Below are 20,310 nucleotides of genomic sequence, written 5' to 3' on the forward strand. Positions count from 1 at the left end.
TCTACTGAAACTGTTGTAACGACACGTAGAAGAGCACACACAACTGCCACAGTTTCCCATTTCATTCGTCATTGACTGAATCTTCATTAGGCTGCTGGGATAATCCTTTCAGACAGGAACAGAAAGGAACAGATAATTCAGACAGGATTTCAAGGGAAACCATAAAACTGATTACTCTGTGGGGAAAGTGAGTTTGCAAGGAAAACGTAAAGGGCTAGATGTCACTTATATGTCCTCTTGTACCATCCACGAGGGAAGGGATGTCTTTACTGAGTGCACCACTGTACCTCCCGGCCCTGCTGGCGTTCACTGGAGGAGACCACGGACAGAGGGGCACAGTCTGTCCGCACTGCAGGCAAGACTCCACAGACTCTCTGTTTTAACAGTAAGTGGCAGAGCACTGAAACTGAACCCAGAACATGGAAAAGACGCTGCTGGCTGGAAAGTCTAGAACTTGGAAGTGGAAAGAGGAAGGGCCAGGACCTCCCTTGAATGGATGGCAAGATTCAGAGGACCATCTCCTGTGGAGCTCATTCTTCCTCGAGAATATTCTGTTGCCACACCGAGCCATACCGTTACATAGGAAACAACTAAGGATTATGTAACAAAGATAGGAAAAAACTCTCTTAGGGCAATGGCTCATTCCACTCTTGAAGGGACCATTCCACCTGGTACTCAGTCATTGAAGGTGGCTGCACCACGGTGGTTGAATGCAGAAATCTTCTGCAGTTAACTCCAAGTAATGTGCACAAATAGTCTTACATTAACCTGGGACTCAATATAGGATAATGGTTAAAAACCCAGGGATCCAGGGATGGGGGGAATCCCCCATATGTGTATGAGGGGGGGGGGAGAAACCCCTAGAAGCCGTGTGATTCAGAGCAATTTTTTAAAGCTCTATAAACTGCAATGTACTCATCTTTAAAGTATCCCTAGTAATACCTATTCCATAGGGTAGTTGTGAAGCTTGAACGAGAAACTGGCTACCAAGCACTTAACTGAGTAATTGGCACAAAGGAAACTCTTAATAAATTTTTGGGTAGACAGAGCAAAGCAATCAGAAAGCCAGGGCTGTGGGGGTTTTGGGTGATTTGAGCTCAAGCCCTCCCAGATATACCAGGTGCCTCAGTTCTAACTTTTTAAGATTTAAAACGATGTACCTCTTTCTGGGGGTTTGACACTCAGAATTCGGTTACGTAGCGCTGTGGATCCTCCTGCCAGCTCCATCTCTCACTGCTAATTCTGAGTCAAGGATTCAGGAGGTAGGCAGGGGTGCAGCCACTGTAGCTTGGCTCTCCAAAGGTGTTCTCATAATCACAGTGCCTTTGGTAACAATAAAACAAGGGTCCAAGACTCAAGCACACATGCTCTTTGTCCTAGATACCAGAACTCTGAAGATCCAAGCCAAGCCAAGAAGGGAAACTTTCAGAAAGAGACCCTCTGTGGAAAATCTCTGCTTCTAGCATTTGAACTCGAAGGCAGTTGCCAGGAGCCACTGCCTGATTTAAAAATCCAGGGAAGGTTACTGCGTGTAGAGACAGGGTGACAGGGTAAGGAAGGAATGAGAGTGTCAACTCTTTGGTAACTGAAAACTCCAAATTATTTAGAACAGCAAAAACCAGGAAAGCTCATGACTTATATTGCAGATGACAACCCCTCATGCACTGGATGATGTTTAGCATATCATAAAGTGTTATGGTAACATAATCAGACTTAACATAAATTCAAATCGAATGCTAGGCACATATTTGATTCATTTTCCCTTACACCTCCATCACGTTAATCCTTTGTCTGCTTCCCATCCCCCCACACCTAATTTCATAAGCTATAAGATTGTAGAAGGGCCTGAAGCCCCACCCCAGCCATGGCCCCAATCGGGCTGAGCTGAAACGTAAACCAGAGCTGTACCATGCTGTGACCTTCACGCCCGCAGTGGACCCCTGAAGGGACGCGGGGCCACAGGCCCTGGCAGCGCACCTCCTCAGGCAAGCATACTCTTCCCGCAACAGCAACCAGACTATGAATTATCGCAGCTGGATCTGCTTCAGCCACATGTGTGACAAGCTGTGCTTTTCAAATCACACACACACACAAGGCAAGGAGCGTTTCTGAATCCCAGTCACATGCCAGGATATTTCTAAGGCAAATAATGGCAAGAGCAAGAGAAGCAAGAAACAGCTCATCACCTCCTTCCTGATGTCCCTGTCCCAGAGTGGAAGGCGCTGTTCTAACAGGCCGTTCAGTGAGCTTTGGAGGTGAGCTAAATGACATTCTAGATCTAGCCATCCTTGGGGAAAAATCAAAGAGGAAGTTAACAAGAACCATTTACGGCAAGCCAAAAGAATCATCACTTAGTCAAGGCTTCATTTTCCGGCACCTCATTTTATTCTCATATTAAAAAAAAAAAAAAAGCCTACATCTCACAGAACATGGGATAGCGAAAAGGACTTAGGTTCTGGAGTTATACAAACTTGGTTTCAACCATTGATACTCGTAATGAATACATGTTATTTAATCACTGAGCCCAGTTTCTCTATTTGTAAAAAGGGAGCTGATAAGATCCATGCTGATGGGTTGCTGTGGGAGTGAATGGAAATAATGCACTGAAAGGATCAAACATGAGGCCTGCAACCATGGGTACTCAATCAAAGCTAACTTCCTTCCATCCTTAGAAAATAAAGAGGGCTTAAGTTAGCATTGCCTGGAACACTGGCACTGAGCAACCATGCCCTGTGCTACCAAACTATGGGACTCGAAGATGGCAGGAAATGGGCCCCCACACAGGCTGCCTCCTACCTCATGCCTCCTTTCTTCTGTGTCCTACTCTGATGCAAAGACTCAAAAATATGATAACCACAAACAAGACTCGCAAACTCCAGTTCTTCCAAACTATCGAACACCTTCGGCCTATGAAGATAGGCAACAGGAAACTCAGGATTTCAGGGTGACTCTCTATGGGCACAAATGACCATTTGCAGGAGAGGGGCAGAGAAGTCAGCCCTGTTTGCAGGATGTTGTCTACAAGGAAAGTCATCTGCTTAGGAAGTCCATGTTCAGTGTGAAGTTCAACTTGGAAAAAGCCACTTATTTACACGTCTGGGCCCCAAAATTTAAAATGCTGACTTTTATCTGTAATTCATTGCTAAGTGGGTGAGACGGTGCCTTTTGCACATATTTTTCTGTAGAGTTCTGTAGAACCTTTTTATGAACCACTGAAAGTCACAGGGGATATATATACATATCACATCAGCTTCGAGCCCAGTAATTTGATTGGGCTTGGGGACTTTTTGGTCCAGAGTTTACCTACTAAAATTTAGCACACTAAAATGAAAATACGCAGCAGATTTGGAATCAGGAGAATGTAACTCCAGTTCATTTCTATGACTTACTCGTTAGTTATGTGACCCTGAGTAGGTCGCTTCACCTCAATTGCTTACCCCGATCTGTAACATGAAGGGGCGAGATTGGAATGAGGGTGTGAGAACGACCCCTGCGAGCAGCACCGGAAGTGTTTGCCCTCGCGGAACAGCCCTGGGGGCGGAGCCTAGGAAACTTCCTTGTTAACAAACACCTGTGATGCTTACTCACTGCCGTGGAGAATCACAGGATAAGATGATCTCACTGGATAAGATGATAAGGGCCTCTCAGACGGGACACAGTCAGATCCTAAATACATTCGTTCTAGTGAAAGTGCTGGTTCAGTGGTAACTCAGTTCAGTTTATGTAGATATTGAATCCTCTCCTCTTTGCTTTTTCTAACCAAAGTTGTTGACCCATTTTCTTCTCACTCACAGCTAACCAACCAAGGCTAACATACAACATCCTGTCCAACCTTCATTCTCAAAAGAGCCAAATAAATTTCAGTGTCCTTGACTCTCAGGTCACTGCCTGCCCAAGAGATCTTGGAGCTGTTTCCTATGTTGCTTCCCAACTGAAAACACTTTTCTTCCCTAGTCCGACTCTGAGGTCTTCAGTTTGGTTCCAAAGTCCTGTGTCTCTTCTGCTTCCTGCAACAGCTGAGATTTCTCTAGAAATCTCTCGTCCACATATTTGCCCTGGTTTACTGAGTAAGTTAGAGCTGGGAAGGATCATTACGTAAGGAGATTTGGTACCAGACAGTGTGTAAAAATAAAAGTAGCCAGAGCTGGAGGACAATGATAGTGGTGACAAATATGTACAATGAGTGGCTCATTCAAGGGGAAGTCACCTAAACACTGTGAGTGGACCTGTCATTCAGGTCCTGATGATGGTGAGAGACCATGATCCTCAAAGACAGAAATGAGGGCAGGGACTGTCTTCCATGAAAACAAATATTTTCAATTTACAGTAGCATTCCTATGCACGGATGCATCTTCCCTCCTTTGTGGTGTTCAAGCCCCTTTTCCTTTTGGAGGTGGTGGTGACCCTTCATTTTACAACTCTACTAAATTAAAAAAAATGACCTCAACACCCTGTGGTGGTTCCCCTACCCTTGTTTTGTTTTGATTTCCATTTGAACTTGTATTGACTCCCACATGGCTCAGAATCTCCTAGGAAAAACTGACTGTCCCCTCCGCTGAGGTATATGGTCTATCACAGCGAAAGCATCTGAAAGGGAGACCCTCATCAAAAGCATGCAAGCAATGGTACTCGAGCATTTTTTAACTGGCAATTTCCAATGGAACCTCTTCAAGGGAAAGATTTTTTCTACTTGAACCCATGCAGAAGTGGTGAATGTTTGAGTGCACTGACTTTTTTCAAAGGGAGCCCCAGGGAGGGTTTTTTTTTCCTTTTGTAGGTGGTAGGAAGATATTGATATTCTTATCTTGAATGCGGAGATAGAAACAGGAAGTGTGCCCTTGGGTATGTGTTGTTGTTCTTTCTCTGATGGAGCCTGTTTTTTCGCTCTGTGAGTCCCAGCGCACTGTATTCATTTGCTGTTACTGCATACTTTCAGGTAGGATTTCCTCATATTTTAATACATTTTCCTGGTGACCTGAAGAAAGTATCATTTTAAAAGTCACCCCTCTGAGTTCCCTTTTTATACATTTTCACGATCTGCTCAGTACCTGTTAGAGCACTTCTGATGGAAGAGTGTGGGCAGAGGGTTAGATTTCATACTTGAGCAGCTCTGAAAAGGGAGTGAACATTTATACCCAAGGCAATGTGCTTGGCCGGGATTCTCTGTTCCCTTTGCTATTTCTGCAGATATTTATGCTTAAAAAATAATTTATCCCACCCCTGCAGCACAGCCAAACCTCTCCCCTGGCTGGATCCAGTCACCAAAAAAAAAAAAAAAAGAAAAGAAAGTCTCCTTCCCTACAAACAGCAGACGAACTGAGGAGGTAGAAAATAAGAGAACAAACATGACGACCTGGAACCATTTTACAAAGGGAAGAGGGTCTTGCTTTTTTGAAAGAGGTCAAACTAAGCCCGAATTCCTCCTTGGAGGAATCTGGGAGTAGGGAAATATACAACTAAGTATGATTTCCATTAGGTAAAACATCATGTGCAGTGTTTTTCTTTGGGTGAATCTGGATGTATACCTGACATTCTTGCCACAAATCCACCCTTCAGCTTATCTGGGAGAAAAGATTTATCGTCTTTTCTTTAGTTACTCAGTCCTCTGTTAAGACTTTCCAGCCACAGAGAGAACCTAGGACGTGTGGAAGATGACAACCAAGGCTGCTTCTCCTTCTCCATAGCCAAGGCCCCAGGTGGCCTGTTCCCTGAGAGCAGCTGTACCCTCCCTCACTCTGCCTGGTCTGTGTTTAGGGCAGGGGCTTGCTTACACTAAGTAGTTCCAACTAGGATTTCAAAGAAAGCCTGGTCCCCAACCTCCCATAGCCCTCAGCAGGCTGGTTCTACAAAAAGGTACTCTTGTATTTAGTATTCTTATGGTGTTTCTATAGAAGTATCTGCCTATAGTTGTCAAGCTTGGATGCTAACCTTTTTAACTGACAATTACTAATACTTCCAAGGAACTATCAAACTGCCAAACTCAGTTGCCATGGGGAAGAGTGATTCTAAATAAGCAGTGTGTCCTTCTTCCTCAAGGACTGGGTTCGGGTGTGGACACAGGAGTTTGAAGTGTCAAACACTGTCCTTGCCTCTGAGCCTGCACAGGTAAGATTCAGTCCCAGCCATCTAGGGGCTCATACGGGGGTTCTCACAAGGGCAAGAACAGAGACACGTGGTAGGTGCAGCAGTGAGCACGGCTAAGGAAAGAGGGGCTGATTGAGTTGTCAGGAAGTCTTCGCAGTGATGGTGTCCGAGTTTTTTTAAATATAAAATGGACACTGCAAGAAGAATTTTATCAACAGAAAAGAAACACTGAATACTTCTAAGATGCGAAACAACCTGGGACTCAAGGCTAGGGATTCAAGTAAGCATCAGGAGCTTGAGTCATATCAATATGTCCTGTCAATAATTTATGTCTCTTATTAGTCTCTTCCCTCAAGTGTTCTGTAACATCAGGGTGCCTTCTAAGTAGAAGATGAAAATATTGTTATAAAGTGCATTTAAATAAACCTCCGGTATGAAAAAATCACCTCTTTCCAATTTGTTGAAATAAGGGAGTCATAATATTTATTTCATCAAGGGAGTGTGAAGCTTAGTTGGGATTAATTTACTTCGTTACTGCTTCTAGGGCACTTACAAATTTATAGAGTGCCATGTGTGGTTCGTAGGAACAGATTTCATGAGGAATTGATGAGACATAGTATGAAAATTTCATCTTTTTCTCAAGTAGAACCACCCTCACTCTAGCTTTTCCAGTCCCACATTCCAATGCACCTGGTTATCGTGAGAGTTTCCCACAGGAAGGCCTCAGCTGATCCATTTTGGATGCTGCGGCCGCCTCATTAATTGCCAAAGGATCTTCCTTTGCTGTAGGGCCCTCCATCTCCTCTAAGCACACTTGATTCATGATGCTTATACAACACATACTGTTTACATATTTATCTACTTGCCCAAGTACATTGCGAACAACTACAGGCTATCACCTTACTCATATTTTGAATCTTTTACAAGCAGAGAAGAGGTGATTGATTAAATCAAGGTTTGTCAAATGAATGGGTGCACAAACCCTCTGCTCTTGTTACAAGGGAAAAAGCAACATGTGACCTCTCCTCCTGTTTTTCTTTCTTTGCTATTCACCCTCATCCGGACATCTGCCCTTTCCTTTTTCACTAACCTCGTCTGATCTATCTCAGGCAAAGGTTTTCAATGTCGGCAACACAGAAGAATCACTCGGGGAACTTTACAAATAAAATATACACCGATGCCTGGCCCCACCAGCAGAAATTTTGATTTAACTCTTTGAGGTAGGGCCGTGGTGTTGGTATTTTGTAAATACTCCTGTGATGGGTCTGAAGGGCAGCCAGGCTTTAGAAATACTGATTCAAGTGATACTCAAGTCCCAGCTTCTCCTGAAAAGACTAATGTGCCCTGATGAGTCTACCTTCCTCTGGAGTCAAAGCAGTTGCTGTTTTAACCACTTATTAGATAACAAATCAAATACTGCTTTGGGATAGTATCTCAGTATTACTTTTTTCTTTAATTCCTGCACATTATTTTCATTACTCATGAGTGTTTATGTATGTACGCATGTGTATGTGTATTATATATCTCAATCATCTCTCATACTAGACCAGAAGAAAGTTGAAGGCAGGAACTGTGTCATGTACTTCTTTGCATCACCATGCCATGCACATGGTGGAACAAATTATACTTTTAGTTATATGAAAAGAAACAATTTAAAAAATCAAAATACTCCAAAACAAACAAATAAACAAAAAAACCTGGTAGAAGACATTTAAATTCTACTCTAAGGACATGTCTGGTAAGTATAAAAATGTTGCAGGAAAGGGTGGGGCTGGATTGAAGCGGAGTAGGAATAGACTATAAAAACGTCAAATAGAAAAAAAGCTAAATTAGTCCAAAAGAAAATGCTTCCCAGCTTCTTAAGAGAGTTTTTACAAATACTGAAGCCGAATAAACAAGAGAATTAACTTGGCTTGTGCCCTGATAAGAAGATTTCTTTCTTGGTTATATAATTTTACAATGTTTGCGTGGTGTAAAGAAAAGAATCAGTCAGGGAGGACTCTTTCCCTTGGAACACACAATTCAGCTCTTGGGTCAACTGGCTCGCAGATCTGCTCAGCTTGACCTGACCCCCTGGGATCTCAGGCTAAGCCTCACATTCAAGAGCGCCAGTGTAGAGCTCAAAGTCATAGAAACGGGATAACACATAATCTTCATTCCATAACCTTGATCCCTTGGTGTAATGGCCTCTGCTTGCACATTGGGTAAAAAAATAAAGGGGAAAAAAATCTACACCTGGTATCTTCTCCTAGTGGCTGGTTTTCCATAGGTCTGTCTACTCTGGAATGATCCAGGTGTAGTTTCCTACTAATTGGTGTTACAAAGAAGTGTTATTCAGAGCCATTACCTTAAAAGATAGCTTTAAAGTATTGTTTTGTGCACATATCCCAGGAAATGTTTCTCTTCATATGGCTTCTCTACTTTGTCATGAAGTAAGACCACAGGAAAGTCTCAAGGAATCACTAAGCACGCTCTTTCGGTAAGACAAGATCAGGTCATCAGATAGAGACATGTTTTCTCTGTCAAGCTTTACCCTAGTTATTAGGCCACAAATTTAACAACTGGTCTCAAAAGACACATTTCTATAGATGAAACACATGTTCTTTTGCCTGGGTTGGCCATTTTACGGCTGTTCATATTTTACTTTAATTTCTCATTATTGTTTGAAAACATGATTCAGAAGCATTTAACTCTGCTCTTGATTGATTAGTAATGATATTAACAAGTTGTCCTTTGTAGATTAAGGTAACACCACTGACCCACCTAATAGGATATGAGTTGATAGACTATTACTGATCCATCCCCACTTTGCTCCTGGTCCTTCTCAGGACCAGTGGCCTGCATTTGCCCTTATGAGCCAAGAACTACGAGCCACCAAAATCCTCCAGTTACCAAAGAGACATAAAATAATAGCATTTGTCCTGCCAGCCATTTTCCATTGGCACTAACAAAATGGAAATGACTGGTTAATTTATTCACACAAACAGAAAAGAAAAATATGGCACTAACTTCTCTATATATTAATAAATGCTAACTAAAATCAGTAAAATCGGAAGCCTGGAATCCATGATACCGTATATTACTGACTGAATCACAAAATCAGTGTGTGCAATCTAAAATCTCAAACAGACAAACTACAAGTTTTCAAGGAGTGGGTTTAAGGATCCATGAAAATGACTGAATCAACACAGATTCATAAGGAATTTTGCCTCCTCAATTAAGAATTCAAGTAGTTGCTTGACAATCCCTAAAGATACGTCCGTTAGCTGCAAACAGGATTTAGTTAACAAAATTTATAACCTAGGGTACAAACCAAAGGTCATTAGGTTCTACAGGAATATTTTTGGATGTGTTCCACTGAAAAGAGAGGTAATGAATTCAGAACCCAGGATACCTGAATCATCAGGGAAAAGGTATCACTGAGGTAATTAGCACGCCAGGGCCTGAAAATTCAAGAATGTTCCCCGAAACGAAAACAAGCAGCTCCATCTTCCCCGAACATGGCTGACTCAATCATCAAGCTGGAATGTTATTTACACAGTCCCAAGCAAACCAAGAAGAATCCTCTGGTCTGTAACCAAGAGCACTTGGAAAGTTATGTCTGGAACAGGCAAAGGTTCATGTCTCTTTCTGATGATTCCTGACTCCCTGAAAAACAGCCAATTTACCTAATGCAGGTAAAGGGGAACAATTCCTTTTCTACCACCTCCTCCAGAAAGGACCACCTTCCAGCCCCGGGATCTCAGACTAAGCCTCACATTCAAGAGCGCCGGTGTAGAGCTCGAAGTCATAGAAACGGGACATGCCATGCCTCTTTAATTAATAACTTGGATTTGTTGTATTTAGCAAAATGGGCAAATCTGGGATCTGAATTCTGCCCCATCCAACAACTCAGAATAATCACCCTGCCTTCCTCGTCCTCCTGCTTGTAGGAGAGGTTGTGATGAAACCTGGTCCACACAGAGGATAAAGTTGAAGTTAGATATCAGGAAAAATAAATTTCCTAATTAGAAAATATCTTACCAAAGAGGTCAGACTGTGGTGGTCCTTTCTTTAGGTGTGAAGGGAAGATGAAGAAAGGGGTAGAAATTAACCTTTCTAAATGGAAGGGCGGAAATTCTCATTTGAGGCCAGGATAGAAACCATTATTGGGAGCTCTGAGAAAGTCATCCACCTTTTGGAAGTCTCACCAGCATTATCCAGTACTTTAGGCTACTGGCTTATGAGTTAAAGCAAAAGTACCCAGAATCTGGGGAATAGTTTATTCACTTGGCAAGGTCTGTATGGCCTAAGGTTTTCAAATCTTAAGAAAAAGATTAATCTTAAGAAAAAGCACTATCACCATTTAATTTGTACATGAATTATCTGGAGCTCAACAGATGATCAGCTAAGTGAAATGATCCTTCACCCTTTATAGATGGAGGATTTGAGATCCCTGGGTGTGGACCTTGGTCACTTATATGCTATTGGCAAACATCAGGAAGTGCTAACTCTCTAGGGCCTATTCTTATAATTTGTACTTTGTGTAACTTGTCTTCCCACTTCATTTTAACTGCTGTTGGGGCAGGCAGGGATGCTGGTTTCTTTCCCTAGACCCTGCCAGGGCTGGCCCAGGACAAACAACATGGCCAATGCTTTCAGAAGGTGAACACTCAGCTTGTCAGGTACGACTTGTTCTCTGACCTTGAACATCACAGAACATTGTCAAAGTGCTCACCTGTCTTCTCTCTGAACCAAGGTACTGGAAAATCAGCCGAGTATTCACACTGTGGCTCCAGGTGTTTCCTAGTGCAGCTGTCACACAGCTGGATACAGAAGTACCTGAAATGAAGCAGAGCAAAACTATGATGATGGATGCCCTTTCTTGTGATGGGATTTCACGTATACAAAAGTCCAGTCATTGCTCATTGCTCAGAGAGTACTCAGGGGCTCATTACCACGGAAGGTGATAAATGAGAGAAGCAGAGGAGTTAAGGAATATTAGCCTAAAAATGAGTTTCTTTCAGCCTTAGTGAAAGTGACCATCATGGGGCTAAAAGGTAACAGTTATATATCACTAAGATGTTGCATTGCAAGGCAGCTAGGGACCATTGCTAATAATAAGTCAAGCCACTCAGCATCTATGGGAGAAAGGCATAATACTACTACATAGAATAAGAGCTGGTTATGAAATAGTCTTAGTTTAATAAACTTGTAAGACTTTTTTAGCTTGATAAGATTTTTAACTCACTTTTCCTTGTCAATATAGAAATGGTGGCATATACATAGAAAATTCCTTTGCCCTTCCAAACCCTGTGCACACACACCCAGAAGAGGAATGTGGAAGATCTCACCATTTCATATCTCTGTATTTCACATCCTTATCCCAAGAGAAACATTCTTTTGCCTTCTAAGACTTTCCTGTAAGGGGAGGATCTGAAGGAAACTATCTGAGTTTCTGGTTTGCTCCATGTTGCACTTCAGCTACTATCTTACATCTCCAGAGCTTCACTGATGCCTCTTGACATCCCCAGGAGGAAACCATTCTGCTCTCCTCCTCTTCTTCCTGCTTAGGGGCCGCCTAACAAGTTCCACCACTGAGTAGCCGGCCTTCGCTATCATATGTAGCACATCCTGAGATCTCCTCTGAACTCTGGTGCCCACTTTGGGCCTGAGCCATGGGAGCAATCCTAGTCTTGGGGGGCATAGCGGGACATTTTAGTCTGCCTTGTATCTTGAAGATGCCATCTACCTTCAATGAGGAGATAAAGTATACAGAGGTTGAAGTCTGCTAAATTAGTTGAGATAAAATGAGGCCTTGAGTTTCTCATTTGTTGCCTACTCACTACATCATCTGATTTTCACCCATCAGTGTGGAGCTGTCATTGGTCTTCTTTTCTAAGCCAGACATCTTTGAGGGCGGTCTACCAACTTTGAGTGACTTTAAGGTCCTGAGCCCAAATACTACAACAGATGAATGTGGTTTAGTGGTTCTGTCCTGGAAGTGATTTCGTTGACCATGTTCAAGTGGGAGGGCTACCGGCATCTAGAGGGGTGAGACCAGGCATGCTGCTAAACATCCTGTAATGCACAGGGCAGCCCCCACAACAAAGAATGATTTGCCCCCAACTATAACAGTGCTGAGATTGAGAACCCCTGGGTTGGACAACACCAACCATATATTTTTTTCTAGTTCAGGCAGGTACAGGAATGAATTAGATGGAAAATAACAACTGGGCCTCAACAAGCCTGGGGATTTCAGACCAAAGGAAAATTCAGCATAGGAGAGAATAAAATTCGGGGTAACCTTGGCTCATCATGCACACAATTCAAAACATCCACAAATTAATGTGAAAACCAATAATCCAGACTGTGCTGATCTGATCACATCACTCCCTGACGTAAAATCTTTTGGCAGTTCTCTGTACCTGAGGATGACATACTAACTCCTGAAAGAATCCATTCTGGGCACTTGGTCATCTGTGCCTGAATCCCTCTCTGGCCCCATTGCTCTAAGCTCTCATTAGATGGTCTCCTGTAACTTCCTGACTTCGCGGTCCTCAACCTCCCTGACCTCTTGTCAGCAGCTGATAAGCTTTCCCCTCCTTTGGCATCCACTATACTGGCCTCTTCTGCTTCTCCTTGTACCACGTTGATTGCTTTACTTTCTCTGTTTTTCTTCTCCCTCTATTGTTAGTGAGTCCACGTCAGGGAGCTGGCCATGACCACAGTTTTTCCTAATACCCAAGTGCCTTCGGTGGCCAGGAAACACCTTAATAAAGAGGCCAGGTGTTTGCATTTTAACATGTAGACTTCTTTACTACCACAAAGAGATGTACACTATTCCATTTTTCTTAAAAAAAGAAAAATCTAAGTCTGCCTTTTACTTTCCCCTTCTTGATAGAGACACATTAACAGAGAAATGTTTTCTGCTATAAGAAAACCAATACTACAAGGCGAGAGCAAAGAATTTTCCTTTTTTTTTCTTTTTTGGTATTTTTATAAAACAGTTTTATTGAGATAATTCACACATACAGCCCACCCATTTAAAGGGTACAGTTAAATGGTTTTTACCATATTCGGAGTTGTTCAAATGTGACCACAATGTGCTTTACAATATTTCATCGCCCTAAGAGGAAGCCCCATACCCTTTAGTCGTGAGCCTCTAGCCCAGGGGTGTCCAAACTTTTTTCAATGTTTCTCACCAAGGGCCATATGCGGTAAAATACACAAACAGCTGGGCCACTCTCTCGAGGTGAAGTACGTGTTGCCTCACCTGGTTTATTTAAGTAAACTAAATATATTTTTGGAATTTGCTGTGGGCCAATTAACAATGGATCATGGGCCGCAGTTGGCCCGTGGGCCGCAGTTTGGACACCCCTGCTCTAGCCCTTCTTTTCTGCCCCCAGCCCTAGGCAACCATTAATCCTCTTTTTGTTTAATCTTAAGTGTTAGGAGAGGATGGACAGTAGTGGAGACTGTAGTGAATTAGGATTTACCCAGGATCTCAAAAGGGAAACCCCCGTCCAGCTCCAGCTATTGTTATCATGTGGCAACACGAGTTCATAGTTAGCTGCATCTTTTGATTTTTAAAAGAGCAGCCAGAAATCAATATTTGAAGTACAATCTCCTGATTTTAAAATGTTGGTTAAATCTTTTTAATTTTTAAAAACACACAAACATGCTAATGAGACAGATTCTGACCTATTCCCACCCAGCTGGCAATGTCTGTTCAATATGGCATGGCCTCACTGTTGACATGGATGACACCCCCCATGGATGACTCCTCAGCCTTTGTCGGAACCGCTGACTCACCTCAGCACCTCTCTTCCATTTTGAACCACAAGAAATTATTCATTATGCAAGCCTGACATGATGAATTTTAGCACCACAAATTCAGTATCTTCAATTCAAGCTCCTGTCTTCCCATGTAGACTTACTCGTCTTTCTTTGTCCCTTTCATGGGCCTTTCAGTTAATCTGGTTTGAAACCTCAGTTCCACTTAAAAATTTCTCCTTTTTCCATGCTCCTCACTTCCAATAAATCGTGAAGTCCTATTGATTTAACTGTAAAAGCTCACCTACATCCATTCCCTACCCTCCATTCTTCCTCCCCCAACCTTACATCAGACCCACGTTAGCTTTCACCTGAGGATGACGGCTACAACTTTCTACCTGATCTCCATGCTGCTGTCAGTTTCTCCCCACTAAAGCCTGTCCTCTGTTCTACCACCCAATTAACTTCCCCAAGCACACACCTAAGCATATCACCCTACCATTTGTGATCAGCACGCTCAAAAGCTTTCAGTGACCCCCAAGTGCCTTGGAAGAGTTCTAAATTCCTCAGATTGGCATTCGAGGCTCTTCCAGCCTGTGCCCAACCTGTCTTTCCACACTTCTTCCCTCCATTCCACTTCATGTAGATTTTGCTCCAATTTAATCACTTCTTCCCCATGTCCCCTCCACACCACGAAGACCTCTATGTCCACACGTTGTCTTCAATACCACTTCCTACGTGCCACTTCCCTGATCATCACAGAAATAATGTTTTCCTCCTCTAAAGCCCCGTAATACTTTCACTCTCTCAAGTGATTGCCATTTTCTCTCCTGTGTGTATTACTGGTGTGCTTTTCTTATCACCCCTAATATATATTTTAAGACGGCCAAATCCATGTCTGATTCATGCTAATGTATGCCTGAATCACTTAACCCAAGGTCTGAGACACAGAGGATATTTAAAAAATACTGGATAAATAGTTAGTAAGTTATTACTACCAAACGTTGAACCATGTCATACACTTGTTTTAGCAGCAGATTTACATTCTTATTTCTATCTTGCTTAAGCTAAAATTAAGAGGCTTACATTCTTCAAGCAAACTTTAGAAGCCTGTTGCTAGATGCCTGCTAAGTGATAGGATGAAGTGAGGCTGAGCTTTAAAGTTTGCCAAAGAAAAGCTACATGTGAATAATTAGAAGTTGCTAATTAGTTAAGCACTCAAAATTTTTTCTTGGTAATAAAACTGTAAGAGCTTCCCAGGTCTAGAAGATGTTTTCAGAGATCAGAGCCAGATTTAGCCAGCAGCCACTCTTTAAAGCACGCCAGGTCTCTAAACTAATGAGAACAGTATTTAAAAAGTACCCATAAACCTGGCTGTTTTCTGGACAGGTGAGCTCGGGTCCTAAGGACCATGAACACAAATGATCATGGAAAGGTTTTCAGTGGAAACCCTGAGTGAGCACGCTTGAGGAGACAGATGTTTCAGGAGGGCTTACAAACATTAAGCCACCACAAGAGCAGTAACAAGAAGGCCTTGGAAGTTAATGATAATGAAAGACAACATTTAAAGTACTACATCTAAGTACTAGGTAAGCCCTTTATACGGGGAGCCCTTTACATCTTGTTTGAGCTTCGTATCTTAGTTCCATCTTTTTATAGCCTCACAACCACTCTATGAGGTAGGTCATATCATCGCTATTGACAGACTAAGGCCATGAGAAATTAAGTAACTATCCCAAGGCCACATGGTTGGGTAATAACAGAGCCAGGGTTTGCAACCAGGCTGACTGAGTCTTAACATCTTCTCCAATTAGCCTTCTCCAGCCTCATTATATCAAACAGTCTGCTACTCGGCCAGCCAGGGGGGACCCCCGGAAGGGCCTGCAAAGCCCGAACGCCCATCTCTGGGGGTGACACTGACAGAGGTGTGTGGTGAGCATTTTATCACTCACTCATCTAAACTCTGTGTGTCACTCAGGCTCCACACTCAGCTTCCTCTGTTCTGATGTACAGTGATAACCCAGGGTAAGGGGTTTCCAGAAAGATATGCATGCCCTGGCTTGGCAAGGTATTTAACCTTGCTCGACTGGCCCAGCACCTGGATTCATGCAAATCAAGTGGCCTGAAACTCACCCTTTCTGGTTAGAGGCTTAAAAATCTGGTCAGGGTTAGAAAGTTATTTCACTTAATAGGGTCTCAAATATGGGAAAACATTTGAAGGGTGGTTATAGGTGATGGGGTCACCTGAGAGAGCATTGGGAGATAGGCAAGTGGGGAAGCTGTCAGTTACCAGCAACTTGTGACTTTATTTTCAACTGGAAAACTCTGTGGTCTCTTATGCCTTTTGACATTCAAGCATTCCTATGCAAGGGCTGGTATAAGTGATCATTAATGCTGTTTATGAGAAACTTAAGGTAAAAGGAATCTGCTTACTGATTTTCGGAAAAGGTGATTTCTTGCCCAGTGACCTAATTGGTCAGGAAACAGATAAGTGAATCTCCTCTGTGTTCATTGTAAGCGGAAGTTCTAAAAACTGGGGCACTCTCTCCTTTTTGATGACTGCGATATTTAGACCTGCCAAGTCAGTGTGACTTCATTGTACTGGAATTTGGTTGATTCCAATACAAATCAAATAAATGGACTTGGATTTCAAAATATTTTCATTATTGGGGACTTTTCATTGTCACAGGATTGAGCCTGTAGAAGTATCTGAATAAACTACACAGACAAATCTAATTTATTTACTCTGAAGTCAGATCTATCTAAAAAAGACTGTGGGAACATTCATTTTCCTCTCTCTCAGAGATTCTTTTAGGTAAGTCAAAGCATGTTCTCCTTCTGTGTTTGCTTACCCATCTGTAAAATGTGAATAATAATTCTTGCCTCCAGGCAACCAAAGGTTCTTGGTGACCCTTAGATGAAGATACTTGATATGTGTAAGTGACACAAAGAATGATGATCAAACACTAAAGATGAAATTCTGGGAAGAAAAGAAGTTTAATCATCATCTTCTACATTGTTTATTTTGCTAATAATGAGGCAAGCTAGTAAAGTTCAGTAACGAAGTGGTTAAAACAACAGATTTGGATTCTGGAATCTCTTTCATAACTACATACTATCTTTTAGATCCAATTCCCCACTCCTTTGTAGTGGGAGTTGGTTAGGAAGACAAATTTCTCACAAGGCAAGGGACTCTCTCTCTGCTCTGTACACACAGGGAGCAGTCTTGTGCAATCAGACTGAAAGAGGATAACCAGATTGCTACGTGGCCTTGATTTCCAAAAAGGTAATGGGCCTCTGGTACCAACCCGTGTCAGTATTTAGGAGGTGCCTGTTGGGGAGTCTTCAATGAGTAAGCTTCTCTGAAAACATTTCAATTTACGACTCTTCTGGCTACGTATTTCTAGGAGGTCAAACTGAATCTCTAGTACGTAACATAAAAGTGTCTGCTGTGTAGCAAAGGGGTCAACTTTCAAAGAATAGGCTTTTCCATGTTAAAAAAGAAAAAATTAAAATGTAAACAAAGCAGTGACTCCCAGAATAGGAACCGAGGGGAAGGAAAAGTTCATAGCCTAAGAGGGCTGGATATTCTGGATATTTGGTCCCTCCTATCCCTTCAGATGAAAGGCGACTTACTGAGACTAGAAAGAGGAAATTGAAGAAAAAAAAAAGAACAAGGAAAAATATTTTCAGGATTGAAATAAGTTCAGGGAAGGAGATGGTATGTTACCATTGGAACTGACATTCTCTTTCTTATCTCTTGTCTTCACGTTCTAAAGCACACTCTATAAAATGCATCACAGCAGGTGGTCATCTGCTGGCTAGGAGGCAGGACCCTGGAGTTCTATTTCTGACTTCGTTTTGGGCTTTTAGTGAGAGCAGATGGGAAGAGGAGGGTGATATAATAAGGAACATTAGAGTAGGCCTTGGTAATGACCAGTTTTTTCACCTCTCTGAGCCTCAGTTTCCTCATCCATGTCAAGAAACGGTTGTTTGAAATGATCTCAAAATGTCCTGCCTGTGCTAAGAACTTTGAATCTATGGTATTTTGATAACACGAGATTAGTTCCTCTTTCTGGACCTCACTTTTTCCAGGAAGTCTGCGAATGCTCTATTCTGCGTGCTATCTTTGAATGGCTGTGACCTACCCAATGCCCAGTTAAGCCTGAAGAGAGTACAGACATGTGGTCCTTTTCCTAGGAGCAGATTTCTCTCCAGACCAAGCCCTTTCTTAGTCTGTCCTACCTGCTAAAACCGCATGATGGGTAAACATGTGTTGACCAATGGCCAAGTCCCAGCAAACACAACTTCATAATAAAAAAACTTAAAGATGGGAGTCTGAGTAAAAGAGTAGTGATTAGAAGGGGATTATCATCCATTAAATTCAATTTCTTCTGTCTAAAACCAAGCCCATGGATGTTGCTGAGTTTCAGCATATGTTTTTTGTCGGGTCATTCATTTGAATTGGGAGAGTGACTAAGAATCTTGGTTAGCCCCAATAGAAGGATAAAGTAGGGAAATATTTGGATCTGCTTTTTTCTAAATTTTCCAGAGTAGCCGAAACTACCTCGGTTAGTAGATCATTAACAAGAGATGCAGATTTGATGCAGAAAGCCAGAATTTTAGCAACCAATCTAAAAGAGGAGGAATGGGTTATAAAAGAAGAAGCCTGCCTAAGGTAGGCTATTACTAGAAGAAGCATTCTCTACAAGCTCTGTGAGGCCACAGGGCAAAGGTATCATGTAAAAGAGACTGGGATAGCCTCAGACCTCTATCCTCCAGTAAAATTAATTTCCTAGGGGGCTTGGAGTTCACTAACTGAACCTGTGAGCCAGCTGTATTTTGTGTGCACTCAACTTCCTTGGGCCTCTAAAACTGACAATGGTCTGTAGGTCAAGTTCCAACGGAAGTGATATTTCTGACCGAGCTCTATAAATAGAGCACTGGAAAAAACCCATCAGCTGCAAATGGCCCAGGGACCACACGCTATCTATTCAGTCAGTAACCGCAGTCTCTGTGCTGCCATTTTAGATGTGAAAAAAAATCCTTTGTTATTCATAATCTTCAGAGCTTTGAGATTCTCAAAATACTTTAAAGCTATTAGTCTTCTTTCAGATTTACAAATAAAGGATCTGAGGCATAAAACCACATAATAACTGCCTCAATATCATCTGCCCACTGAGGAAGGCCTGGTAAAGAATAAGTCTCCTTCACTTTGCTAAAGCAGAAAATTTCATTCCCAATGTCTCCTGGCTAGAGGTGAAAGAGGTGAATGCAGATCAGAGTCTTCACTTACACAACACCCCTCGGCTGATCCAAGTTTCAATAAAACTTGTTACTGAGGAAGGTAAGAAATGTGAAGAAACCACAAAAAGGTGGGGCCATCAGAACCTCTGGAACGCGAGTCAGGGATGGCTTATTCTTCCACAGCAGAAGGGAGAAACAGAGTCAGCGCATCACGAGGACAAAGCCTGGCGCACCAGCACCCACCACTTAAACAACTCCGGTGGCTTTTGTATGGGGAGAAAATATTTTAACTTTTCCCAGAGTCTTAGAGTGGTCATATAAGTTATCATCTAATCAGGACACTTTTGAAAACAGATAGGAACATTTTAATAATTACACTGGGATAGCAGAGATAAATCAGGACTGTTCTGGGCAAACCAAGATGCATGGACACCCTACAGGAAATGTCCAAAATCAGGATGCAGATGCTCACCCTACAAGAAAACGGTCAGTCTAGAACCCATCTCATTTACCAACCAAAAGTTCTATAGGGGGTACTGCCCAGGACTTCTCGGTTATGTTTGCTGTGACGATTATGGAGGTCTTTAAAGACAGCTAGGAATACAACAGGTTTGAACTAGTGTGTCTGAATAGAAAGAAGCAATTCCTCCCTATCCAGCTGCCATGGTCCTGAATCCTTTCTCCAACAACACAGCTTTCCTCCTTCTATTTAATGGGGATAAAAAAAATCCTGAATGATGACCTGCAGTTAGATCTCCTGATCCTTTCAAAACAAATCTTTAATTAAAAATAAGTTCACTCACTAGAGAAAACACATACTATTCTTAAGCCAACACTAGCAAAATAAATCAAAGAAAACAAAGTTTGAATTTGACCAGTATATTAAATAATAGTATTATATCAATGCTAATTTCCTGGGCGTGATCATTGTATTGTGGTTAAGTAAGAGGAGTTCTTGTTCTTAGGAGATAAATGCTGAAGTATTGGGGATGGAAGTAGGGTCATGATGTCTACAACTTACTCTCAAATGGTTCAGCAAAGATAATAATAATAAATTAACATTATAAAAAAATTGATAATAACATGAGAGGGATAAAACAAATGTGGCAAAATGTTAACAGTTTAGGTGAAAGGTACATGGGAGTTCATTGATGTAGACTGTCCTACCCTAAGAGATGACCTGGGTCACTGATATCAAGACATGGGATATCTGGAGAAATGACT

At 42.1% G+C, this 20,310-nt stretch overlaps 1 protein-coding gene across 7 annotated transcripts in view; it reads right to left on the reverse strand.

Annotated features, from left to right (window-relative positions):
* Positions 1 to 20,310, reverse strand: part of RAD51B (RAD51 paralog B) — a 614,669-nt gene that overhangs the window by 153,051 nt on the left and 441,308 nt on the right. For all 7 annotated transcript variants that reach the window (XR_012494630.1, XM_074327303.1, XM_074327304.1 and 4 more), the window contains exon 9: positions 10,802 to 10,905. Coding sequence is in view for 6 of the 7 variants with exons in the window: in XM_074327303.1 (XP_074183404.1) it covers positions 10,802 to 10,905 (104 nt within the window). In the remaining variant the exon portion in view is untranslated. The remainder of the gene's footprint in view (positions 1 to 10,801; positions 10,906 to 20,310) is intronic.

Source organism: Rhinolophus sinicus, linkage group LG03 (assembly GCF_036562045.2).
Source record: "Rhinolophus sinicus isolate RSC01 linkage group LG03, ASM3656204v1, whole genome shotgun sequence".
In the NCBI taxonomy this organism is placed as follows: domain Eukaryota; kingdom Metazoa; phylum Chordata; class Mammalia; order Chiroptera; family Rhinolophidae; genus Rhinolophus; species Rhinolophus sinicus.